Below are 25344 nucleotides of genomic sequence, written 5' to 3'. Positions count from 1 at the left end.
AAGACATAATCGATCATCTTGATATATACATGATTATACCCTGGATTCGTTTTAAACACAATATATCATGTGATCATGTCCAATAATTTGTGAATTATTATTTACACTAGAATTGTTATAAGTTATAACTATGTTATATATAGCGCAGAATTGTGTGTATGAGGTTTTGATATATCGGACGACTCTATACAACAATGTGATGATGATTCTGCAGTTTATTGAAAAGAAAATTAGGTCTTCTTAATTATCATTAACATGACAATAGCCTAAATTATCAAAATCGTATTGAATATTTAATTTCTGAGCACCGATTGGCTTGTGAAAGAGGATTCCTAGATGCCACAAGGAAAACAAATAAAAAGGTATTACAAAAAGTGTAATTAGCCCACAAAATTAATTATCCATAATTATAGTAATTCTTTTCCCTTTTCTTTTTTCTTAGTTTTTTTTATATGATACTTTCGTAAAACGTTAGGTATTGTATAGTAAAAAATAAACCTTAAAAATGCCAAAGCATATCCTTATCTTCTAGAGTTCTACAAGTGTTTATATAGCCCACCGACAAGTGACTCTCGCGTAACCTAATAGTTGGCTGAAACTTTTAGAAATTCTGATGGATCTTATACTTCTTTTTTGTCAAAGACTCCCCACCTAAATTATTATTTTACAAAATGACCATAATTAGCGGCACTGTTTAGAAGTTTCTTGCAACTATTAGTCAACACTGAATCATGTATTTTGATTGTTAGTGTGTACTTTGTCAAATTGATCATTCCAACGAGAAAAACAAAAAACGACAGATCATCAACTAATTGTTTCCCTCCTTACTATATCCTAATTCCTAAACATCTGCAAATTATAATTCGTTTTGACTCATAAGTTCAAATTAGTATCATGTTACTATATATATAAAAGTTATCCTGATTAAATTACTCAAACCATATGTATTTTTTCTTCATTATATGATTGTCATAACTCTAAAGTTGATGACATAACTTGATACAAAGAAATATAAGTTGAATGGGACTACTAAACATGGAATTTAACTACTATATGTATAAAATATAAATTATGATAGACATGGAAAATGACATGGGGAGCACGTAGGAGAAGCGGTGAGAGCATTTTGAGTGATTCACTTGGAACCGATTTGGTGGTATCTCTCTCTTATAAAAACTTGTTCCAATATAATTATGAGTTGCAGCTCACAAATTCGAATTTGTCTTCACCTCAAATTGCCAAACAACCCCATATGGTCCATCTTGAGTTTTTCTTGAATGATTGTTTTTCAAATTTAAAATAATTTCTATAGGATGATGACATGACAAGTGCTGGTGAAAAAAAGCTTACAAAGAGAGTAGTGATAAAAAGGGGGATGAATTTGCATGCTGAAGCCATCAAAGAAGTAGCTGAAAGAGTAACACACACATGAAAGTGTAAGAGAGACATCTTTCTTCTTATTACAAAACTTCTCACAACAGATACCTTTCTTTCTTCTACCTCTCTCTCTCTCTCCTCTGCTTTGCTTCTCTCTCTCTATCTGACTCACTCCACTCTCTCACCAACCCATCCTTCTCTCTGTCATTCTCTAAAAAAAGGTCCACTATAAATGAGCCTTGAGCTGTGGATGCCTTCTTTGTCTGGTTTATAAAAAATTCACAAAAATGGGTCTCTAGATTTCAGATTTCTGGGATCTGGGTCTTCTTCCATTATTTACTAGAAAGCTCACTCCTTTCTTGAACAAGATCTTAACTTCTCTCACTCAAAGTTGCTCCCTTTTTTTGTTTTCCTCAAAATGGGTTTTGCTTAAATCTTCCACTTTGAGATTTGGGTGCTTACTTTGGGATCTTTACCACATTTAGAACTTCTACTACTTTCAACTCTTTCTCTTTTTGGATTTCTCTACTTCTCAAAGAGATTTAGAGACAAAGATGGCTCCAAGGTTGGATTTTTCAGATTGGTGGGCGAAGGACACGAGGAAAGGAACACCAGTTGTAGTGAAGATGGAGAATCCTAATTACTCAGTAGTTGAAATCGACGGACCAGATTCAGCTTTTAGACCAGTGGAGAAGAGCAGAGGCAAGAACGCTAAGCAAGTGACTTGGGTTTTGCTTCTCAAAGCTCATAGAGCTGTTGGATGTCTAACTTGGCTCGCCACTGTCTTCTGGTCTCTCCTTGGTGCTATCAAGAAGCGGCTTAGTTTCACTCAGCCAATGGGCTCTGAGAAATTAGGCAGAGACAGATGGCTTTTCACCGCCATTAAGCTCTTCTTAGCTGTTTCCTTAGTGATTCTAGGGTTTGAGATTGTTGCTTACTTCAGAGGATGGCATTACTTTCAAAGCCCTAATCTTCACATCCCCATCCCCACTAGCACACTTGAGATCCAGAGCTTGCTTCATCTTGTGTATGTTGGTTGGTTAAGCCTAAGAGCTGATTATATTGCTCCTCCCATTAAAGCTCTCTCCAAGTTTTGTATTGTCCTGTTCCTTATACAATCCGTAGATCGTTTGGTACTTTGCTTGGGTTGTTTTTGGATCAAGTATAAGAAAATTAAGCCGAGGTTTGATGAGCAACCGTTCCGTAATGATGATGCTGAGGGATCTGGATTTGAGTATCCTATGGTTCTTGTTCAGATTCCTATGTGCAATGAGAGAGAGGTATGTATGCTCATTCAACTTTGGTATATCTTTAAAAAAGTATTGACCTTTATGGTATCAATTCACTCTCTCAATGTAATGATGTTTACCTTCTTTATGTTCAGGTGTATGAACAATCTATATCTGCTGTGTGTCAACTTGACTGGCCAAAAGATCGAATACTGGTTCAAGTTCTTGATGATTCGAATGATGAAAGCATTCAACAGTTGATTAAAGCTGAGGTTGCTAAATGGACCCAAAAGGGAGTCAACATAATCTACAGGCATCGCTTGGTGAGAACCGGATATAAAGCTGGTAACCTCAAATCTGCTATGAGCTGTGATTATGTGGAAGCTTACGAGTATGTGGCAATATTTGATGCTGATTTCCAACCTACTCCAGATTTCCTTAAACTAACAGTTCCACATTTCAAGGTTGGTGTTAACATTGGTTTCATGTTTCTGTTATTGACAAATGGAGAGAGAGAGAGAGAGAGCTAACTTGTTAAAAATGTGTCTAAATCTTCAGGACAACCCAGAGTTAGGTCTAGTTCAAGCTAGATGGACATTTGTGAACAAAGACGAGAACTTGTTGACCCGTCTGCAGAACATCAATCTGTGTTTTCACTTTGAGGTGGAGCAGCAAGTGAACGGCGTGTTCTTGAACTTCTTTGGTTTCAATGGAACAGCTGGAGTTTGGAGAATCAAAGCCCTTGAGGAATCTGGTGGTTGGCTTGAAAGGACCACTGTCGAAGATATGGACATAGCAGTCCGTGCACATCTACATGGATGGAAGTTCATCTATCTTAATGATGTCAAGGTAATAATACTATTTTAAGTATTTATCAATCTTTTCTAAAGAATGCTTATATATGTAACCATTTAATTATACTTGACTGAAAAAATCTATAGGTCCTTTGTGAAGTTCCTGAGTCCTATGAAGCATATAAGAAGCAGCAACACCGTTGGCATTCGGGACCTATGCAGCTTTTCCGCTTGTGTCTTGGTTCAATCTTGACCTCTAAGGTAGTGTAAAGCTTTTTTTCGTCAGCAAGGTTTAACTTTAGCTTTTATCATCATTGTAATGACTTCTTCCGTTTCTCATTTTGTTCTTCTTGTAGATAGCTATATGGAAGAAGGCGAATCTGATACTTCTCTTCTTCCTTCTTAGGAAACTTATACTTCCTTTCTATTCCTTCACATTGTTCTGCATAATCCTTCCACTGACCATGTTTGTTCCAGAAGCTGAGCTCCCTGTTTGGGTCATCTGCTACATACCGGTTTTCATGTCTTTCCTCAACCTTCTTCCATCACCAAAATCGTTCCCTTTCATTGTCCCTTACCTTCTGTTTGAGAACACAATGTCTGTCACCAAGTTCAACGCGATGGTATCCGGATTATTCCAATTGGGTAGCTCTTACGAGTGGATTGTCACAAAAAAAGCTGGAAGATCATCAGAGTCGGATCTTTTATCTATCACCGAGAAAGAGGCGCCAAACAAGAAAAGCCAACTGCTTAGGGGAGTTTCGGACAGTGAGTTGTTGGAGCTTAGCCAACTCGAAGAGCAGAAACAAGCAAAGAAACCTGTCAAGAAAACAAACAAGATTTACCACAAAGAGCTCGCATTGGCCTTTCTTTTGCTAACTGCAGCGCTAAGGAGTCTCTTGGCAGCTCAAGGAGTGCATTTCTACTTCCTGTTATTCCAAGGTGTCACGTTTCTTCTCGTAGGTCTTGACCTCATAGGCGAGCAGATGAGCTGAGGGAAACTAAAAAAGCTCCATAGATTATGTAAACCGGGCCAGTAAATCAGTGAGTTTGATTCCCCACTTCCTCTTATGTTCAATGGTATCCTCTGTAATGAGATTTGTTGGAACCATAGTGGTAGGCATTAATTGATTTTCCGTTTTGTTTGTTTTGTCTGTTATGTTTCTTTGATTCCTCCATTGTTAGGGATAGAGTGTGAGCCAGAGATTCATACATGTATACATTATCTGTAAAGTTGGAACATGTTGTTGGCAGTTTAAACAGCTTATTTTCTTGAACCATGTCATATCAACTGCAGAGAATAATATACGTTACTAAAAAGTCCAGCCTTTGTGGAAAGACACTGTAACTGTAAATAACTAACATGAGCAAGTTTTCTGACTAAACTGAAACGAGAAAGAGAGTAACATTTATTGTTTTCTCTGAACTTAGGAAATTGTCATCTTAGTGTCGGTGAAAAGCGAAGAAACGTGGAGCAGAGAAAGTGTCGGCAGAGGAAGTGGAATGAGAAGAAGCATAAAGTGTTTCACGTCATATACAACAATCAATTCAATGATGTGTAAGTGAAGAGAATGGGACCAAACAGCTTTTACATTTATAGAGTGGGTTTGTTGATGATTCTGGGACCGAACTAGGATCATGATCTTGTCTCTCTTGCTTTTCTAGGCTTTTTATTGTGGTCATGCAAAAACCATGTCTTCGTGCCTAGTTTGTGATTAATTATTCGTCTTTTTGTAACATAATTTGGGCAGTTACGGAAACACATCCATAATAAGTTCAATAAAGCAAATAACATTTTATATTCAATCTCCAGCCAAGGTTACATTTTCTTCACTTTATATTAGGCGAACAGTTTCACAATTCAGGGAAATTACTTGACACTAAACCAAACAACTTGTCCATTCTTGACTTGTTAATATGGGTCCTTGATTAGACAATATCACAATATCAACACAAAACTTGTCAATTCTTGACTTGTCTATTAACCAAGATATGGACAAATTCTAGCAAAGGACACAAATGCGCTTGTTAAACATCATCGAATCGCTACTACAATTATGCTAAACCTAGTGCAAAACAATCAAAATGAGGTGTTTCTAAGGTGGTACTAAAAGGTGGCAAGCACTAGAGTCGTAGATGAAGATGGTGTAGCTCAAAAAGGTGCTTCTAAGACTACTATCAAAATCCCTGCCTAGTGTGGTAGCTCAAGATCATGAAATGTTAAGCCATGCGAAGGGAACATCAAATGATCAAAATTTTCAACATTCGAGTCGACGATGATGATGAACCAAGCCATGTAGGGATCCACAATCGTGGTTCAGCTTTTCCCATAGCAGGCCATGCAACTAAATGACGATGTTTCATTTCAGAAAGATATAGAAGCAAATGATGATGCTTCATCGCAAGCCTTGCAACTAAATGAAGATGCGTCATAGCAGAAGAGTAGAGAAGCAAACAGATAAGCAATGAAGATGCTTCATAGCAGGTTGAGCAACTAAATGAAGATGCGTCATAGCAGAAGAGTAGAGAAGCAAACAGATAAGCAATGAAGATGCTTCATAGCAGGCTGAGCAACTAAATGAAGATGCTTCATAGCAGAAGAGTAGAGAAGCAAGCAGATAAGCAATGAAGCAGTAGTAGTAGTAGTAGTAGTAGTAGACCAGAAGAAACCTCGACAAAGTGGAAAAAGACAAGAAACACATAAGCATTTAGCAGAATTTTCCAAACAAAACATTAAGTCTTTAAGAAACAAGGTACGAAATCATTCTTTTTTACCTACGGATAGATTAGATACACGAATACGTACACTCCATAACCAAATGAAAAAGTAGCAAGCTTTTATCCAATCCAACCACCTAAAACTTATATTAAATTCTTACTGAAATTCATAGATGATATCAATTTCTCTTAGGCTCTCTCATCTTCCCTTCCAAAGCAAGTAGTACTTCTCGATCATCCCACAAACTCGTTATCCAGCAAAACAACTCAGCTCCTGCTTCTGCGTCTATCTTTCAGTCCATTTCTGTAGATACAAGAACAGTAGGTTGAATAGGACACATTGACTAATGGTAAAAAAGGCCAAAAGGCCATAAATTCAATATCCATGTCAAACATCAACTCAATCGCATATCAATTGACTGAAAAAACACTGATTATTGTATATAGAATTGAGAAAAGAAGTTTACCCATTAGCATATGGCACTTCCTCACGTGCTCTGTATGGAGGTGGTGATCTACTGTAGCTGCGACCACGAGGAGGAGGTGGGGAAGGACTGCGGCGCCTTGGAGGAGGGGGAGATCTTGCACGAGGGCTGTAACTCCTGAAACCAGAAAACAACATGTTATAGTTAAAACTAATCTGTTCACAGAAGAAGCTAGATCGCTTTGATTTCAATTGCGCATAAGGTAATAAAACTAGAAGCACAACTGACCTCCGTCCATAGCTTGGGCTCCTTCTGTATCTTGGACTGCGACTACGGCTCCTGCTGCGACGCCTCCCAGTGCCGCCACCACCACCACGGTTACGGCATTCACGAGCAAAGTGACCAGGCTCACCACACTCATAGCACTTCAAATCAGAACCACCGCGACCACCACGGTCACCTCCACGGTCACCACCACGGCCACCACCTCCGCGTTCACCTCGGTTGTGAGACTGTTCAACCCTCCAGCCATTCTTGCCTATCCATTATCACAATACAAATGTCATATTTTATCTAAAGATATCTACACAGAAAATAATAACTTCCTAAAGAATAAAGCAGAACTGAAAGAATGTGAATGAATGCATTACCATCTACACCACGGATGGCATCACGGGCATCCCTAGGATCTTCGAAATCAAGAAAAGCGTAACCAGGTGGTCTACGAGCAACCCAAACACTGCACACACAATAATGAAACATTAAGAGAAGTTCAAAACAGATACTTAACATCAAAAAGTTTCAAAATTGTACTAGTACTAACTGATCGATTAGTACCTCCTGATAACTCCATAGACACGGAACTCATCCTCGAGTTCACGCTCAGTAACTCGCGGGTCCAAGTTTCCAACGTACACACGTGACATCTTCTTATATAACCTGTCAATAGCACACAAAAACTGTTCATATTAAAAGGATTTGAGCAAGGAACACACACAGCCTCTAGATCTAAGAAGGGACCCGTTGAAGTTCAACAGATCGGATTAAACAAAAACGAAGCAAAGAATGAAATTAAGAGCGAGAAGAGAGAAAGAAACTTGGCGCGAGACCTACCTCGCGAGATAAGAACCGAAAGATTCTGAGCAGCTCTGACTCTATGAGACGACGAGAGGAAAAAGAATTGTTTGAAGTGGGGAGAAAACTAGGGTTTCTGAATCTGAAATTGACGAAGACACTTCCTTCTTTAGGGGTTTGTAAGCGCGTCAACTTTAACATAAACAGTAAAGCCCAAATTTCATGTTTTGGGCCTAAACTTTGATACTGTAATTGGGCTTGACACAGGCCTTTTCATATCAATTTTATAAAAAATGGTTCTTTTTAGCTTATATTTTTACCCTATTTTTATTCTGGTAAATGTGATGCCTTGTATTTTTAAAAAGTGTAAATGTAAATAGAAATAGCAGTTCTACTCTATAATCTTTTCCAACAGCTAACTACGATCTTTCTTATTCGTTCGTAAAGCCAAGCAGCTTGTGATTCGGATCAATAAAAATGGCTAAACCACAATTTGCTTGGTAGCTAATCAATGAATAAAGGACAATAAACAAAAACATATAGTGAAGACAACACACCACTTTGAGCCCATGCTATACCGATAAACCAGCTGCAAAGATGTAATAAAAACACTTATTAGAGCTTAGAAAAGGAAGCTACTGTTTTGTGACTTGGGAAAAAGGTCAGTAATGAGCTTACGAAATTGGAAGTTTTGGTTAGACGACGAAAGCAGCCAGTAGAGCATGCAATATCGCCCAGTAAATCATGATTCCTAACCGTAAGGCAGGTTGTCTCATGAGCGTCCGATCACAAGAGACCCTGACAAAGAAACCAGAAAAAAACAGAATCCCTTTTTGTTAATCATAGTTTGCAAATTTTTAAATTGAATGAGATCGATGAATGGAAAAGAGGCTGACCATAAACCATCGATCATGTTAGTGAGGGGTCTTGTGAATCTAGGAATGATTCTCGACGTAGACATTGATCTGAAACCATGAGCTAAAAACGCAGCCATACAAAATATACAAATGGGGATGTTACTAAGAGAATGTGTAGCGATTTACTAAAGTACTAAATATTTAGGGACAAGTTTAGTTTACCTTTATCATCATCTTCTTCTAAGCTACCACTTTGATCAGCTTGATCTGCATCTATACTAATGGCCACTTGGTCGTTGTTCCCTTTACGCAAACTCCGGACTTGCGATGGGACCGGTGTTTTCGTCCACTTGTTTATCTGCGATACCCAAAAATAACCCCGAAATCAAAAATTTATAGGCATCTGGAATGGTGTAACTATCCCCAACAGGATCAAAGCTTACCAGAGGTTCCACTTCAACAATCTCTGACGTCGGGCTTGTTGACATGTTTGGTTGGGATTCTTTCTCATGTAAGAATTTTTCAAGAGTTGCTTCTTTCTGTCTGAGCTCAGCCACTCTACTCCTCTCAGCCTCAAGCAATGCGTCCTTGCTTTGTCCAACTAACCGTAATTCGTCTACTTCAGATAGTATAGATGCAATCCTTTTCTCAAGTGTCTCCATGTAGTGGTTTATGTGACTCTGCGCATCAGTGGAAGGTGAATCTTCTAGACCAAGTAGCAAAGCTATCGTGTCAAACCAAGAAAGTACAGTTTGGATATCTTCTGAATCTCTCTTAATGTCCATCTGAGAAGCAGCAAGAGCTTCATTGGTGCACCTAGTGACTTCTTGTCTTAAGAAAGAAACCTCGGTATCTCGATCTTGCACTTGCTGTTGAAGTTTCTCGATTTCAACGAGAAGATTTTCAGAGAGATGGTGGAGCTCATCGAATTTATCCACAGTAATTGATAGCTTTTTGGAAATCTTCCCACGAGAAGCTTCAGCTTTCTGCAAATCTAAGTTCTTCTGTTGCACTTCCTGTTCTAATTCTGTAACCCTGTGTTTTAGATCCTCCATCTGAGACTCTTCCTCGTCAAGCGCTTGCATAAATGCCTCAATTTCTGCAGCAAACAATAACGTATTAGCTGATCTGTGCGGCAGTGGAAAAGCAAAAGTTTCAAATTGAAATACTGACCTTGGTCTTTTGCAGTTACAACATCACTAAGCGATGTGACCTTCTCCTGTAATTCTGAGTGTGATGTCTGCCGTGCTTGCAGCTCTTTAACTCTCTCCTTCATAGAATCCCGTTCCTGAACCAAAATGCCCAGCTGGTCTTGCATGTCACGCATCCGGGCACTGGTAGATTGAAGATCTTCTGCAAAAATTTTAGCACCAGCCTGGGCTTCCTTAACTTGACCCACAAGTTCATTGCACATCCTATCATTTTGGATGTCCTTTTCGTGTAACTCCCTTTGCAAATTGGTGATGATTACCTTCATCTCCTTTTCATTTCTCTCCACAGCCTCAGCATTTACAACAACAAGCTCCTTAACAGCTGACGATAGCCTATTTACCATGGACCTGACAGATTCCATGGACGAATCCTCATCTACTTGATGGAGACCCATATTGAAATTGTCATTTCCAACAAGTTCGGCTTTACGGTTTTCAATTTCCATCAACACACTAGAACATGCTCTATGAAGCAAGGCAACTCTTTCACCCAGAGCAGCAATTTCTGACTCCGTTCCTTTTCCGATTGACTTAAAAACGGTGTCCAGACTGTTGCATACAATATTAATCTGGTCGTGCCATGATGTCAAGTGCTTGCTTACATTCTCTTCAAGATGGCTAACATCATCCACAAACTGATCAAGGTTTTGTGAGAGAGAACCACAAATTTCGGTAATGTTTCCACCACTTGAAATCTCATGCAAGTTGTTGTTAGACCAAGCAGCACTCAAGCGTGAAAAGATTTCCTAGGCAGAGAGGGGAAAATTTAGGAACAGTCAGTGGCAGAAAAATTTAGAACGTACACCATGATAAGCTGTTGAAAGGATCTAAAATACCTTTTCTACGAAATTCCCAGAACCGAGCTGCGGCCAGCCAGACAAATTAGTACCAGTTTGCTTCGCACATGATTCCATATTTGCCTTCAGATGATGCAGAAACTCCATATCCATAGTGAAAATATCAGCTAGGCAACTGCTGGTACCTGCGAGTATTTTCTTTAGAGAGTTCACACTAGTTCCGAAGGACAGCAGTTGACCATAAAGCTTCTTCTTTTCTTCACTGTTGACTGCTGATAAGTTTTCAAAATGTGATTTTTCAGCCTCTGCTGCATCCTTCTCCTTGGAAAGTTGCTGGATTTTATCTGTACATTTCGATAGCCCCTCTTGCAGACTATCGTTTCTCTCCTGAACCTCGTCCAACTCGGCAAGTAGCAACTCAGCTGCTCTTCTGGATTTTCTCGACTCCTGCTCAGCAGAAGACATGGCTGTACTCATATTTTGAAACAGTTGTGAGATACGTTGAAGCTTCAGAACTGGATCATTTCTGTCCCCTTCATCACCAATATCAATGCTATTCAACACATTCAACGTCATGCTCAATGTACCACTTCGTTCCTGCAGTAAATTTTCTGTTTCTTCCAAATGACTTTTCAACAATTGGCACTCAGACTCTAGGGCTTCTACCCTTACAGTGTAAGATTCCAACTCCCTAACTTTATTTTCATTCTCTAAGAGTATTTCATCTCGGTTGATAATCTCTGATTTCAGGCGACCAAGCTCAGCGTTCAACTCTTCAATAGTTTGCTTCAGGCTATCCCTTAGTTGGACCAACGCTTTCCCTTTCCTAACAGCTACATTTAATTTCTCTCTTGCAGAGGCTGATTTCTGCTCTTCTTCTTTAAGAAATTCCTGCAATTCTACTATTTTCTTATCAAGTGCCTCATTTTCAGCAACCAAGGATTGTTGTTTTGCCATGTATGAATCTCTTTCTTCCCTTGTCAGCTTTTGAACATGCAGTGCTTCATCCAGATCTTTAGTTAAGGAAGCTACATCAGGTGTCTCTACTACGGTTATGTCTCTACTTGTTGCTTCAACTATCAATTCAGGATGGTGCCCATGAGAAGTTGCTTCATCTGAACCCAATGACTCTCCACTTCTAACATCAGCATTTGATGGACGAGTTTCACAGACTTTGTCATCTCTTTCAGCTTTTAACATATTCTTATAATAGTCTATCAGCTGTCTCAGCAGTCCATCCAAACTCTCAGAATTACTTGCCAAAGCCAAATTCTGCAAGCCATCTTCCTGGATAACATCATTAATCACGTACCTCAAATTCAATAGCTCTCCTTCAATAGTCTGAAGATGTTCTTCATTCCCAAGTTTCTCAACTAGTTTTCCATGCAAATCATTCACTTGATTCTGCAGTTTCTCATTCTCAACTTCAAGGTGACTGGCCCTCCCAGTAAGACTCTCATGATCACCATTCAAACTTTCCAGTCTTTCAGAAAGATTCACCCTCTCATTAACACACGACTGAAGATTTGCCTCGACATCACATACTTGCTTTTGTGAGACTTCCAAATCAGCACTTAGTGATTGACAATAGACTTCAAGGTTATCAATCTTTTGTTGGAGAGTATCCCTCTCATCTGTAGCCTCCGATATTGAAGTTGCAAGCCATTCAATCTTGTTTTCCACTTCCATGGACTGTAGCTGTGGAGGCATATCAATATTCTCGAGGAGTTTTTCCCATTTCTGTACCAAGGTATTCCTTTCCATCAAGGACTGCTCGAGCATTTCATTCTGTTCAGCCAATCCATAAAACTTCCCTTTTAGCTCCTCAAACTTGATCCTTAAGTCATCCTCAGAACTTGTGCCAGTTTGTACATCCTCCCGCCAGGGCTCCGAGATAGCAAATCCCGCACCGCCATCAGAACTCTTCTGATCCCAATCAGAGGGACGCAAAGAGTTGCCGTTAGCTGATCTTGCTAACCACTCCACCTTTTCCAATATATCTCGAGCATGAAAATGCTCTGGGAGATCCAAATCTTCCAAAATTTCTTCAATTCTGTGAAGCAGAGAGTCTTTGAGAAGAAAAGATTCCCGCAGTGCAGTAGCTGAGTTTCGGATGTATGAAAGCTCAGATTCTAATGCTTCCACGCGTTCACCTGCCTCCGTATAGGTCTTAAGTTTTGCTTCAACTTCCAGAAGCCTTGAGTCCTTCAAATTCAATTCCTCTGAGCACTTCTGTAGTTTAGCAGAGGTTTCGGCCAATGACTGCTTGACATTGTCACGCTGAACAATCAAACCTTTTCCTTTAGCAACAGCTATGCTAAGCTTCTCTCTAGTCGATAATAACCTCTGCTCTGATTGTTCACATTCATTAGATTTATCTTGTAACTCAGATTGTACAGCCACAAGCGACTCCTCTGCGTGGGTTAAATTTTCCCTGAGACCACCTATTTCCGATTTATGATGCAGTAAACTCTCCTGGATCTCCATCAACTCATTCTCCTTAGCCTCTAACTGTTTTCTGAGGAGATGAGCCAATTCCTCAGTCTCTATAAACTTCTGAACAAGTTGGGAAACAAGAAACTCCACATGTGAACTAGGAGATTCAGAACTAATTCCACTTTCAAGTTCCAGAACACCCTCAACCTTCCCAACTAACTCTCGAAGTGAAGTGGAATGAAGGCTTTGCTGCGCCAGTTCCTCCATATCGTTTGATTTACTCGACAAGTCCGACTGTAGCTTATCAATCACAGACCGAAGTTCAAGCCTCTCAGAAAGAATATTTCGCACAGCCTCCATCAGATTCTCAAAACTACCATCCTTAAAAGGATCAGAGACAGCTACATTTTCAACTTCAAGATTGGCTATTTCCTCTGACCCACATGATTCAGTAAACAATTTTGTCAAATCAGCATAGATCTTCTGCATTGAAGAAGCTGCAAATTCATTCTTCTCAAACAGAGTACTGAAACTCTGCTTCAATTCCTCATATTGGTTTGAGGTGGACTCATGCTTCGCATAAGCAGCTTCAAGTTTTGCCTCCAGATCGTCAATCACCTTTACAGCCATATCAATAGAACCAGATATGCGCTTGCTCATATCTAAGCCAACAGAAGCTTCAGAAGTGCCAGATCTGAGTAGACGATCATCAAGCCTCACAACTGCTTCACCAAATTCAGACATCAATGATGTCAATTCATGTTCTAGCATCATTGCTCTCTCAGATTCATCCTGCAAGGCCACTAACTGTTCTTCCATTGAGGACAAAAAGCTACTTAAAGTCTGCTGTAAGTTTTCCAGCTGAATTTCAAGCTCATCGATTCTTAGTAAGCAAGAACTCAGCTTCTTATTGAGCTCCGTGTTTTCTACACCGATACTACCATTTCTTAGCTTTAATGATTCACAAAGAAGTTCAAGTTCATGGTTTCTATGTTGCAGCTCATATGAATAATGCTTCAGAGCTTCAAATGAAATTTTACTCTCAATACTATCTGCCTCCAGAACATCAATGTGATCCTGCTGAGATGCGAACTCAACATTTAACTCCTTGAGTCTTTGATTTGTCGATGTCCTGTCATCACTTAACTGGTTGAATTGTATACCAGCCTCCTTAGCATTCAAGAGTAACTGAGCAAGCAAGCCTCTCAAACTTCTAATCTGCACATTCACAGATACATATTGATCTCCTTCTGATAGATCATCACTTAACTGTGCTTTTTCCGATTCCTGTTCTTCTGGTTTCTGCTTTGACTCAAAAGCTTGAATCAGTTTTGATACTGCTGGTGTAGCACCCTTATCGCTAGATTTACTCATTGAAGAATCAGCAAGGATCTGCTTAATTGCCTCTTCAAGGTTCTGAACCATTTTCTCCCCCTTATCCAGATTCTTCTTCAAGGCAGAAAACTCAGACGTCTCTTCTATCACCTCTTCCAAATTTGTATATAGCGCATTTTCAAGGAATGATGCGGTCTGTTTACTAACCCCGACTTCTGAACTTTTCTCAAGTTTCTCAGAAATTTCCTGATTGATCAATCCTGATGCATCCTCGTTACCAATGTCTACCATTCTAGCTTTTTCTACCATAATGCTGCTAGTAAGAGATGTATTTTCTTCAGCCAATTTATCGAGGCGCGCTATTGCTTCTTTTAACTCAACTTCTAGATGAGTCCGCTCTTCTTGTACAGTTGACGTACGCTCTTGAAGAGTAAGAAGTTCATGCGTAAGTTTATCATTTTCCTCAACCAAATGTTCCTTTTCCCCTTGAAACTTCAAGAGCTTATTATTCAACAAAGAATATCCTTCTTTTAGATTGGAATACTCGGACAATAAATAAGTCTCCGAGATCAGATGTGCACTCAGTTCTAGATGTGCTTTCTCATTTTCTTCCCTGAGACGTAGGTTGTTCTCATCAAACTTAGTCTGCTGGCCTGTCAGTAAAGAAAGCGTCTCCTTTATGTTTGAATTTTCCACCTCTTGCAGGGTGACCAACGTCTTACAATTTGCCAATTCTTCTTGTAACTTCTCTGCCTCACCCAATAAACTATATTTATCATCCATAAGATTCATCTTCTCATCTTTCAGTGGACCAATAGTATTTTCCAATTGCTCAACTTCTGCCTTTAGTATGGCCGCCACGTTCTTGCAATTGTTTAACTCAGACGAAAGATGCTCAATCTCATAGTTCTTGGATTCTTTTTCTTCAAGAAGTTCCTTTTTCTCATCATTCACGGAAGAAATGGCTGCAACCAACGTATCATTCTCCACCTGAAGATTGATGAACTTTTCTTTCGCCTCAGATAGATCCAACACGGACTTTTCTAGGCTAAGCTGCAATTCATTCATCTTAGTAGTGAAATCCTCCACTTGTGCTTCTGTAGCAAGAAGCTTATTTTCAAGCTTCTCATTTGACCTTGTGGCAGCATATAGTTTAGACTGGCACTCTGATAGTTCCTCCACAAGAGAGTCATTTCTCTCTGTCACCGCATTATATGATGTACGAAGCTGTGATATTTCAGCTACCAGTTGGTTATGTTGATGATCAAACTCGTTTTGTAGATGAGACTGTTCCGTGAGTTGCACATGGAGTATATCTTCCATGGTACTCGAAACAAATAGTTCTTCTCTTAATCGCTCCAGGGAACTTGTTCCTGGCTCATTACTGGAAGCAGCCTCTCTTGCATTGCACAAAATTTGATATTCATCTTGTCCAAGTCCTCGTACAATATCCACAAGCTGTAAGAAGCTGACTGAGCGGCCTTCGTGAACATGAGCAACGGAAACGTCACCAGATAGATTCAATGTGTCGAGTTTACGAGGTTCCTCATGGCTCGAAACTTCAGATAGACTGACGCTCTCAGGCAATTGCAGCTGACTAGCCATATGTGCAACCGAGCCTTCCTCAGGTTCAGCAGAAAGCACGTGATCTCTGTTATTAGGAAAATGAATAGATGTTTCTGGTTTTTCTTCATTAAGCTCTGCAGCTTCCCTGATCTGTTGGCTTCTATTATTACCACTTATTCCATCTAGTTGAACTGAATCAAGTGTAACTGAGGATCCCTCTGAAAAGTGTGAAGGGGACGCAGATGCTGGATCGCTTGTTTGCCTTTCTTCAGTTGCAATCTTATCCACACCTGCCTTTGCAAGTGATTCAGAAAACTGCTCCATGTGTGAACCATCTTCTTCCTGCATTTCCCCTACCGAGAAACAAATGAGAATTGAATTACACATCAAAAGGTCGAATGCAATAAACCTAACCTCTTTACCCCTATCAAAGAAAAAGTAATAAAGAAACTGATTGAAGAGAGAAGCATGAAGAGAAGGAGAGAACAACCTACATCAGTTACCTGATCTCCCCTTGCACGAATCAAGGAAACATCAGGAATATATTCATGGAGAGAGGATGGCTGATGTGGCTTTTCCACACTCCCAGACCCACTTTCAACTTCAACTCTTTTCCCTTCACCTATGTTTCCAGAAGCAGCAGAGATTTCGTCAACATTAATAGATGCATCGTCATGTATAACTCCCTTCTCAGAATCAGCAGGGTCAGATGTCAGAGAATCTACTGTGCCATCCGTTCCACTGTTGACAGACTTGATATTCTCTTCTTCAGTGGATAATGATATACTGATATCATTTTCAGAATTAACTACTTCTTTTCTCACTTCAGATCCATCATCAGACGTGGTATTTACTGGCTGAGGCGGATCAGGTTCTGATGCTGAACCATGGACAGAAACATTTTCGTGAGCTTCTGCATTTGCAGAAGTTTGTGGAGAATCAACAACCTCCTCACCAACGTTCACATGAGATGTAGCTCCTCCTGCAGCCTCATGGGACGGAGCTTCTGCCTCATCACTGACAGCACTTGTTTCAGGTTTACGCTCATGCTTCTCAGATTTACCAGATTTTTTAGAGGATTTTCCTTGGCTTGTACTGCCTTTCGAGTCCTTTTTCTGATCAGTGCCTTTGTCAGCCTTCTTTTGACGAAATTGTTGAAGCTGAAATAAGGTAAACAAAAAAAAGCAATTAACACACATCCCATCCAAATGTTTCTCTGTCTGTATAAATCAAAGCAGGACAAGTAATCAATTATAGACAAGTTGGGTAAAATTGGGTGAAATAACTTAACATCTTTTTTTACTAACAATAAGAAAGAGCATGATATCAAAATAACTTAACTTCTAGAAACCAGGCTATCAAGTTTTCCTCCTAAACTATAAACTTAAGACGATAAACACAGCAGAAGGAAATGAAACAGTAGAACACCTCTCTCTTCTTACTGACATTTAGTGATAATTAAAAATATCTACACAATTTCAAAGAGGTAGGTTTAAGGACAACGAAGCTAACCTTCTGACGCCCAGCAGCAAGTGGATCGCTACGATTCTTTTTCTTGTCCATTTGATTCACTCTGGTCTTGTTCCCACAATGACTATTCGTGAATCAGCACAAATTCTGGATCATCATGGTTCTTGCCTCCTGCCTGACGCAAGATAAACATAAAAAAAACAACAAAAAAACTGAGCTAATGTAAGATATTACAGAGCACCGACACAATATAGTGGTTTAGAATAATGAACAACACAGATCAAAACCCAATTCGCATAAAAAGTATCAATAACAGACACAAATTGTGCAGAGATATCAATATCCAGATTCAATAGTTTTACACACTCCATTGATAAAACAAGACGGAAGCTAAAAATCCAAACCCATGATCCAAAAGCCGCAATAAAATATCAAATTCCACAAACAACAAGAAAAATCGATAAATACGCTATAAATTAACGAAACTGAGCTAAAGCATACCCTCGATCCGTAGAAGAGAATACTCAAAGGGAGACTGAAATCAACTTTGAGCGTTAATCTCCTTCCCGTAGAACAAATTGCTTGAAAACACCTATTATGTACGTAGGTCGTTTTCTCCTTAGATCTAACGCGAATGGCGTTTAGCTGGTGTGTCTCGGTCGTTTGGAAAAGGAGAAAAAAAAAAACAACCAAAACTGCTAAAGATGAAAACACCACGACGCGATTCAACCTTACACAGACGTCGATTTGAAGCGAGACGTGAAAAATTCCCCAACACTACTCTTCTCAAAAGTTAACAACAACAAGACAGCTCAATTTGGGCCTTAAAAGCCCAATCAACACCTAGATGATTTCTAATGTAGGTAATACCAAATGCACCCTTATATTTTTCCATATTTACAAATCTACCGCTAGAAGTAAGTTCAGAGCCATCAACAGAGGAGGAGGAAGACATAGAAATTTACTCAGAACTTAAATCGGCAATGAGCAGCATTTGATTGATATTAATCATCCGTTTTTTTATACATACGATCAAACAATATTGTAATACCAGTAAGTACAACTATAAATGGGACAAAAGAAGGCTACAAAGCTTACATCCTTATACAAAACACAAGATGTATTACAGAGACGACAGGATCATTGAAGAATCTATAACAAGATGTTTATGTGTGTTAAACACTTAAACTTCACGTTTAGGCCGGTTACGTGTTCGTTGAAGCACAGGTTCTTGAATCACATCGTCCAGTGACATGTCACGTTCACCATTCTCCCCATTTTCTGCTCCTTTTATCGCTTGGTTCAACGCAATCTATACACCAAACCAAATGACACGGTAATGGTATCAATCTACTCAGTAACAACACTTAAGCCCTGCCTATATAAGAACGCATTGGTGATTTCTCTTAAATTCTAAGGATGCCATAAATTCAAATAACTTTTAACAAATTCAAAACTCTAAAATCGAATCGAATGAATTAGATATGGTGAGTTAGGAAACGGCGATCTTACATCCTCGAGGAAATCTTCGTCGAGCTTATCAGCGATTTTGATTGAAGTGAAGACAGTCGCAGCGATAAGAGTAGCAGGGATGGCGAACGCGAGCAAGTAGCTACTCGTGCTCGGTCCTGCCCGCGTCACAACAGAACAGTCTCTGATTTTCCGGGTAAGACTTAATCCCCCGGCTCCTCCGCCGCAGAAATTGTTTGCCGGCGGTGATAATAGCGGCTGAGAGGAAGAAGAAGAAGAAGACGCGGAGAAGATTGTTTGTGTGGGTTGCATAGGGATAGAGACGAACACTCTCGCCATTATTTTCTTCTTCTTCTTTTTTGTTTCTGTTGATTTGGAAGCAGACGATAAGGATACTCATATCGGGTCGGGTATATCAAACCGACCCGATTATAATAATCTGAAAACTTGTCCAATGGGCTTACTTGTACTAGGCCCATTAAACTTCTCAAACCTAATCGAACCTTCCATGATAGCGACATATATTCGTCTTCGTTTTATTTTGTGTGGGAGATATGATAGCATATGGAGCATGTTTTATATTTTTATCGACTAGAATCAAATCTTAGCCAAGTTGTCTAATTGATTCGAATATTTATTTAATAAGTTTTCTCTTAATCTATCTAATTGCATATATTTATGATTTATCACACAAAAGTCAAGCAATATAGATTTTTAAAACTCTCTTTCGTGGCCTAATAAATTATTTGGATACTCCATTAAAATTGGATGACCTATCTTTATGTGCTTCGGTTTGGAATTTTTTGGATTCACCCCTTGTATATAGGAGTATAAAAAAAAAGGGTATATATTTCGTTTTCCAAGACCACCATGTGCTGCAGTGCTGGTTCTTGTTTATACTTTATACATTAAAGCAAAATAATTCGACACCCAACGTTTACATCCAAAATATACGTTAAACATTAATAATAGAACAAACATAATATAACATATCTAGTTGAAGTCCACATTGGATTCCACTCTCGTTTTACTTCTTTTCATTTACATATTCTTCCTTACGGCTTTGTATAAGTAACATATGCATACCATTGCCATAACCTACAAGTCTAGAACATGCATAGTAGCAAGTAGCAACCCATATTAATTAAACTGCGATTTATAATTATAAAACAAAACTAATAGAACTACAAATATTTAGTTATTTTCATCAATTTTTGTTTATCATTTTATATTTCACTTTTAATGAAATATGATCTTTAGTTATTTTCTAAAAACTGTTCTTTAGTTATTTTCTAAAAACTGTCAATATAAGTAGTGCTAAAATATCGACAGTAATAACATGATTAGTAAAAAGATATGAGAATACTGTAAATCAAAACGTAAAGATTAAGATAAAGAGCCATTTATTTCTCAAATGCGTGTTAAATCCGTGTGTGCTTATCAGCTTATGAATAGCCAGTCAATGTTTATAGAATAAATCCATTATGTTTACGTTGACTTCTCATCGATCAGAAAGTTTAAAAAACATTCGGCCCTCAAACCTTCTCTAAGACAATTGGTTCAATAATTAAAGACAGGTTCCCATTCGAATTGTATCAGACTATCAGTATATTATAGAATAAATCATGATCGAATTTATATATTCCTTCTTTTCCTTCAGTAAGAAATCTTTTAAAAAAACTCCACTAACTTCAGTTAGGAATCAAATAATCTTAAGATGCATGTAAAAAATTAGTATAGAGTCAATTAGATATTTGACAAGATTTGATAAATAAATTAGAAAGATAGTAATTACTAATTCGATATATTATTTGCTTATGGCGTATTGGCAACATTATCTTAAATCAAAAGCTTTAAATTATAATTATATTTACTAAACTAGTTGACACGTAAAACCTAAAAATAACGCATGTAACTTTATTACTTCAAAATTTGTTATGTAACTTCAAAATTTGTTATGTAACCAAAAGTATTTAAGTCTTATTTTGTTTGTATTATTATTACTTCAAAATTGTTATGTACACTTTATTATGAAGCACAAACAGTCAATTATTAATACGAAGCTTCTATCAATATTCCATCGTATTGTAAATAACCACCCATAATCAATACAATACGTAAGGTTGTACGTAGAGATACCACATGCAATTTAACGAACACGTTTCTTCACTTGCTTATCCCTTATCTATTAATAGAGAAGCATTTTTTAATTACAGAGAGCTCGAAGCATATTTTAACGTGGTGGTTAAATGACTACAAATAGTTTTAATTTATATAATGATTTTTTTATAAAAAAATGCTTCAGAGAGTTCGAAGCATATTTTAGTAAATAAACCTCATTAATTATACTACTATAGATTTAAATCAAAATTCATTACATAAATTAAAACTATTTGTAGTCATTTAACCACCACGTTAAAATTCTTTTTTACATTCAAATATATATTTCACGAGTGAAATTTATTTTTACATAAAATAGTCGTAAATTTGAATAATAATAAAAAATTAGTTATATATTTTGTTTTATACAAACGAATCTTAAATCTCAAATAATAATTTTCCTCATATTAATTTTATTTAAATCAATTTATCCGTACTATGTGCGGATTGTTTACTTAGTTATAATATATTAAAAACCCAAGAACAACAAAAAAATTGGGGATGAATAAAATTTTCATTCGTTTGTCAAGGTAATTAAAAAACGAAAAGAAAAAAGATGCTTGCTTTATTTCATCGTATTTATTACAGTACAACAGATTTTTCCCGGTATACAGATATACCTAGAATATATAGAACCAAAATAAGTTTTATTTGTTGTTTCTTTCTTACAAATAACTCTATTCGTTATCTGTTCTGAATCTTCTGATTTCAGTTAACCAAGCAAACATTGATCCGGACGGAAAAAAAAGAGATGATCCAAACAAGATACCATTATACCATAACACATATTGACACACATAAAGTAAAGGATGATCATGGAGTCATTTTTGTAAGCATATATAGATAATAGACGTGCACGACAATAATAATACAACTCGATAGTTCGGGTCAACTAACCCCATGTTATAATTTAATCGTTGACAAAAGGAAAGTGTTTTAAAATAACAACAACCCATGGCTTCTTTCTTCTCCACCCATAGCCATTAACACGTTACACAACACGTTCTATTTTTTTTTCAATAAGTTAGAGATTTTTAAGCTGATGTCCAGATTAATTCCCAAAACATAATAAAAAAACAAGCTTTCACTAATTTATCAATCTGATGCTTTTCCTAATGTTTGTTTTCCTAAATACATTTTTTTTTTTTTTGTAAGAAACGGGACAGCTACCTATACCATCAATACATAACAAAGTCGACACGTGACAAGAACCTAAATAGCTGGCTGGAGATTATTGTTTTAGGCTCATAAAAATTAGTCAACACTAGCATCCACAGATCCACCGTTGGATCTATCTTTATAAGAATCTAATGGTTCGTATAAGAGTTAACGGGACCACCCGGTTAACGAGGTGGTCAAATAGCGAAATAAATGAATAATCTTTTCTTATAGCACAGTGCTACTTTATAATTTTAAATAGACTAAGCTTTTCCCCATCCTTTGTCGTATTTATTATTGTTAATCGCTGTTCTAGTGGACTTTTAAATATCTCTTAGTCAAACCATTATTGCTAGTATTATAACTAGTATGAATTCTTTCACAATATCTGTAGAATAAATTAACTAATTAAGGTGTTCGCTTTGTGATAATTGTCAAGTGGAAGACTGTTTCTAGAACTAATTAAGGGTTAGCTTAACTACTGTAGTAAAGAAGTAAAAGTCTTAACACCAAATCTTTTACTAGTAGTTGTTATGGAATCGAACAAACCCCCAAATAAACATGGTCATCACTTTTTATTATATAGGCAACCTATCAAATTACTTAATTCTGAATCTATAGTTGACAAAACACGAAAAGCCCTCTAGAATTTGAAAGAACACAGAAGATTCAAAATGAAACAAACATAAAATATTAATAATAATTGAAAACTACAACAACAAAAACAAAAAGTCAAATGTACCCATTATTATTTATTAAATCAATCATCCATGTCTCGTTGACAACTCTCTTCCTAGTTCCTTCTGTTGTCCTCAACCAAATTCCAGCTGGTCCTCTTTTTCCTCTAGATGAATCATTGACAAAATTTGTTCAAAATATAAACAATTCGATGAAGCTCATTTGTTTGTTAAATTTAAGATAATCATGAATATTTTGTTTTAAACAATTCGATGAAGCTCATTTATTTGTTATTTAGGGTTGAGAGAAAAAAAAATATCTTGAATATGAAGGAAACGATAAAATTCAGATGCCAGGGTAAGGGGACCCCAGTAACATCGAAGTTGAGGAGACCAAACTTTGATTTAAATATTTTGTTGCTTTATTCCATGGAAATACTCAACTCAATCACAGCCGTTAGATCAAAAACCTTCCCAATGGTTTGACTAAAATAAAATAAAAAAAATCTGACCGGGTCACCTCCCCTTCTCCCTCCTTTTCCCCATATATCACGCCATCATCCCTCTCTCTCTTTTCTCATCCATCTTCTTTATTCTTCTTCTTCAACGGAGAGACTAGCAAAAACATAAGTACAGTAGCAAAAGAAAGAAAAGATCATCATGGCCGTCGATCTAATGCGTTTCCCCAAGATAGATGATCAAACGGCTATCCAAGAAGCTGCATCACAAGGCTTACAAAGTATGGAGCATCTGATCCGTGTACTCTCTAACCGTCCTGAACAACAACGCAACGTTGACTGCTCCGAGATCACTGATTTCACCGTTTCTAAATTCAAAACCGTCATTTCTCTTCTTAACCGTACCGGTCACGCTCGGTTTAGACGTGGACCGGTTCGCTCATCCGCCGTCGTTTCTCCTCCTCCTCCTCCTCCACTCCCTCAGATCGTTAAACCTGCTCCGATTGTTACTCCTCAGCCGTCGAGCTTCGTTCATTCGAATCAGCCGAGCGTGACACTCGATTTCTCTAAACCGACCATCTTCGGTTCCAAATCCAAAAGCTCCGAGCTGGAATTCTCGAAAGAAAACTTCAGCGTCTCTTTAAACTCTTCCTACATGTCGTCGGCGATCACCGGCGACGGAAGCGTCTCTAACGGGAAAATCTTCCTCGCCTCTGCTCCTTCGCAGCCTGTTACTTCCTCCGGTAAGCCACCCTTAGCCAGTCATCCTTACAGAAAAAGATGCCTCGAGCACGAGCACTCCGAGAGTTTCTCCGGCAGAATCTCCGGCTCAGGTCACGGAAAATGCCATTGCAAAAAAAGGTATTGTTACGTTTACGTTACGTCACCCACCTGTCGCTTTAACAAACTATACTCAGTGACTTTTATTTAATTTCGTAATATTCAACCCTTTATTTGAGTTGACTATTACTACCCTTGCTATATCAATCATTTAATTAAATCAATAATAATTCAATTAGGTAAACCGTAAACATTATTCCCGGTTTAGATTTTAGCTTGCCGACAATAAACTAGAGACTTGTTTGACCGTCGACTTTTAATTTTATTTGTTGTTACGTTAATTAATAGTTTGTTATATTTTAATTTTAATGAAGCAGGAAAAATAAGATGAAGAGAACCGTGAGGGTACCGGCGATAAGTGCAAAGATCGCCGATATACCACCGGACGAGTACTCGTGGAGGAAGTACGGACAAAAACCGATCAAAGGCTCACCACACCCACGGTAACTATCCTACACCCAGTCTACTACTAATCCACCACCGTTGATATGATTAATTTAATCGCGAGATCTAACGGTGTTTATTTTTTGTTATGATTGATACAGTGGTTACTACAAGTGCAGTACGTTTAGAGGATGTCCAGCTAGGAAACATGTGGAACGAGCGTTAGATGATCCAGCGATGCTTATTGTTACGTACGAAGGAGAGCACCGTCACAACCAATCCGCGGCGATGCATGAGAATATTTCTTCTTCAGGCGTTAATGATTTAGTCTTTGCCTCGGCTTGACTTTTGTAATTTTATTTTATTTTTTTGAGTACTTTTAGATGGATTGGTTTGTAAATTGTTTTTTCTTTTAACTAAGAAATATTAAAATTAGAGATAATTAGTCGTGGTTGTTCATGTTTAATACTACTAGTACTATGGTTGATGATTAGCAGATATGGGTATTAGGTAGAGCCGTAGAGGTTATGATATTAATTGCGTACCAAATGATATAGACTTATGTTCGTCGTTTTCATTTCATAATTCATTCTTTTGTTTGTTCTATTCATACAACTATGAGCTGGTGGCCGTTGGATTGTTTATTTGTTTTCGAAAGTAAGTTGACTAAAAGGGATGAATGATTACAAAAGTCAATGAATACTTAATGCTGTTAGTTGGGTTCTTGTGTTGGGTAATGAATTTGAGTTTTCTAAATAAATGTGAATTCCAAAAGACAAGTTCTGTGGGTCAACTAAAGTAGTTTTATGCCGTCTGAACTTTGACAATCGTTTTCTATTTTTCTCGTGCTAAATTACCATTTGTTCTCACCGACTGACTTGTTTTTTAAATATGAAATATCATGGTTT

At 37.9% G+C, this 25344-nt stretch overlaps 5 protein-coding genes across 12 annotated transcripts; 2 read left to right on the top strand and 3 right to left on the bottom strand.

Annotated features, from left to right (window-relative positions):
* Nucleotides 1-1089: 1089 nt before the first annotated feature.
* LOC104730112 (putative xyloglucan glycosyltransferase 5) lies at nt 1090-5206 on the top strand. Of its 2 annotated transcripts, XM_087478361.1 has the most exons (6): nt 1090-2657; nt 2762-3070; nt 3165-3455; nt 3548-3661; nt 3757-4444; nt 4832-5206. In XM_087478361.1, exons 1-5 carry the CDS (start codon nt 1932-1934, stop codon nt 4393-4395), a joined length of 2079 nt encoding a protein of 692 aa, XP_087334487.1. In that variant the 5' UTR covers nt 1090-1931; the 3' UTR covers nt 4396-4444; nt 4832-5206. The 2 variants fall into 2 exon arrangements, with proteins under 2 accessions (XP_087334487.1, XP_087334486.1); XM_087478360.1 differs by lacking the exon at nt 4832-5206 and having other exon boundaries at nt 3757-4677.
* Nucleotides 5207-5274: 68 nt separating this feature from the next.
* On the bottom strand, nt 5275-7788 carry LOC104730111 (serine/arginine-rich splicing factor RSZ22). Of its 2 annotated transcripts, XR_758381.2 has the most exons (7): nt 7657-7788; nt 7381-7482; nt 7194-7282; nt 6832-7081; nt 6586-6720; nt 6280-6422; nt 5275-6070 (listed from the first exon to the last, which is right to left on the bottom strand). XR_758381.2 is itself a non-coding variant. In XM_010449216.2 (6 exons), exons 2-6 carry the CDS (start codon nt 7467-7469, stop codon nt 6386-6388), a joined length of 600 nt encoding a protein of 199 aa, XP_010447518.1. In that variant the 5' UTR covers nt 7470-7482; nt 7657-7788; the 3' UTR covers nt 6087-6385. The 2 variants fall into 2 exon arrangements, 1 of the variants encoding a protein (XP_010447518.1); XM_010449216.2 differs by lacking the exon at nt 5275-6070 and having other exon boundaries at nt 6087-6422.
* Nucleotides 7789-7941: 153 nt separating this feature from the next.
* On the bottom strand, nt 7942-18087 carry LOC104730110 (uncharacterized). 5 transcript variants are annotated; one of them, XM_010449211.2, is made up of 10 exons: nt 17791-18087; nt 17332-17464; nt 16310-16979; nt 10522-16172; nt 9648-10431; nt 8918-9573; nt 8697-8832; nt 8514-8595; nt 8296-8415; nt 7942-8206 (listed from the first exon to the last, which is right to left on the bottom strand). In XM_010449211.2, exons 2-9 carry the CDS (start codon nt 17380-17382, stop codon nt 8313-8315), a joined length of 8133 nt encoding a protein of 2710 aa, XP_010447513.2. In that variant the 5' UTR covers nt 17383-17464; nt 17791-18087; the 3' UTR covers nt 7942-8206; nt 8296-8312. The 5 variants fall into 5 exon arrangements, with proteins under 5 accessions (XP_010447513.2, XP_010447514.2, XP_010447517.2 ...); XM_010449212.2 differs by having other exon boundaries at nt 10522-16161; nt 16314-16979; nt 17791-18068; XM_010449215.2 differs by having other exon boundaries at nt 10522-16161; nt 17791-18065.
* Nucleotides 18088-18261: 174 nt separating this feature from the next.
* On the bottom strand, nt 18262-19304 carry LOC104730109 (uncharacterized). Its single transcript, XM_010449210.2, has 2 exons — nt 18802-19304; nt 18262-18601 (listed from the first exon to the last, which is right to left on the bottom strand). The coding sequence occupies exons 1-2, from the start codon at nt 19096-19098 to the stop codon at nt 18473-18475; spliced, it is 426 nt and encodes a 141-aa protein (XP_010447512.1). The 5' UTR covers nt 19099-19304; the 3' UTR covers nt 18262-18472.
* Nucleotides 19305-22992: 3688 nt separating this feature from the next.
* Nucleotides 22993-24878, top strand: LOC104730107 (putative WRKY transcription factor 11). Of its 2 annotated transcripts, none has more exons than XM_010449208.3 (3): nt 22993-24073; nt 24367-24495; nt 24598-24878. In XM_010449208.3, exons 1-3 carry the CDS (start codon nt 23415-23417, stop codon nt 24779-24781), a joined length of 972 nt encoding a protein of 323 aa, XP_010447510.1. In that variant the 5' UTR covers nt 22993-23414; the 3' UTR covers nt 24782-24878. The 2 variants fall into 2 exon arrangements, with proteins under 2 accessions (XP_010447510.1, XP_010447511.1); XM_010449209.3 differs by having other exon boundaries at nt 23135-24073; nt 24370-24495.
* Nucleotides 24879-25344: the final 466 nt, after the last annotated feature.

Source organism: Camelina sativa, chromosome 12 (assembly GCF_030686135.1).
Source record: "Camelina sativa cultivar CO46 ecotype springtype chromosome 12, ASM3068613v1".
NCBI classification, from domain to species: domain Eukaryota; kingdom Viridiplantae; phylum Streptophyta; class Magnoliopsida; order Brassicales; family Brassicaceae; genus Camelina; species Camelina sativa.
Note: the sequence above shows the minus strand (reverse complement) of the source record. Positions and strands in the feature narration are given on the sequence as shown.

Bases quoted from the DNA above. Each gene is read 5' to 3' on its own strand.
- LOC104730112 (XM_087478361.1), top strand. From the start codon at position 1,932: ATGGCTCCAAGGTTGGATTTTTCAGATTGGTGGGCGAAGGACACGAGG. The intron at 2,658-2,761 runs GTATGTATGCTC...CTTTATGTTCAG, and splicing joins CTATGTGCAATGAGAGAGAG to GTGTATGAACAATCTATATC. The intron at 3,662-3,756 runs GTAGTGTAAAGC...TTCTTCTTGTAG, and splicing joins GTTCAATCTTGACCTCTAAG to ATAGCTATATGGAAGAAGGC.
- LOC104730109 (XM_010449210.2), bottom strand. From the start codon at position 19,098: ATGGCGAGAGTGTTCGTCTCTATCCCTATGCAACCCACACAAACAATC. The intron at 18,602-18,801 runs GTAAGATCGCCG...TTTGGTGTATAG, and splicing joins ACGAAGATTTCCTCGAGGAT to ATTGCGTTGAACCAAGCGAT.
- LOC104730107 (XM_010449208.3), top strand. From the start codon at position 23,415: ATGGCCGTCGATCTAATGCGTTTCCCCAAGATAGATGATCAAACGGCT. The intron at 24,074-24,366 runs GTATTGTTACGT...ATTTTAATGAAG, and splicing joins AAATGCCATTGCAAAAAAAG to CAGGAAAAATAAGATGAAGA. The intron at 24,496-24,597 runs GTAACTATCCTA...TGATTGATACAG, and splicing joins AAAGGCTCACCACACCCACG to TGGTTACTACAAGTGCAGTA.
- LOC104730110 (XM_010449211.2), bottom strand. From the start codon at position 17,382: ATGGACAAGAAAAAGAATCGTAGCGATCCACTTGCTGCTGGGCGTCAG. The intron at 16,980-17,331 runs GTTAGCTTCGTT...ACCTTATTTCAG, and splicing joins TTGCTGCTGGGCGTCAGAAG to CTTCAACAATTTCGTCAAAA. The intron at 16,173-16,309 runs GTTGTTCTCTCC...GTTTCTCGGTAG, and splicing joins AGATCAGGTAACTGATGTAG to GGGAAATGCAGGAAGAAGAT.
- LOC104730111 (XM_010449216.2), bottom strand. From the start codon at position 7,469: ATGTCACGTGTGTACGTTGGAAACTTGGACCCGCGAGTTACTGAGCGT. The intron at 7,283-7,380 runs GTACTAATCGAT...TTGTGTGTGCAG, and splicing joins GTCTATGGAGTTATCAGGAG to TGTTTGGGTTGCTCGTAGAC. The intron at 7,082-7,193 runs GTAATGCATTCA...GATAATGGATAG, and splicing joins TGCCATCCGTGGTGTAGATG to GCAAGAATGGCTGGAGGGTT.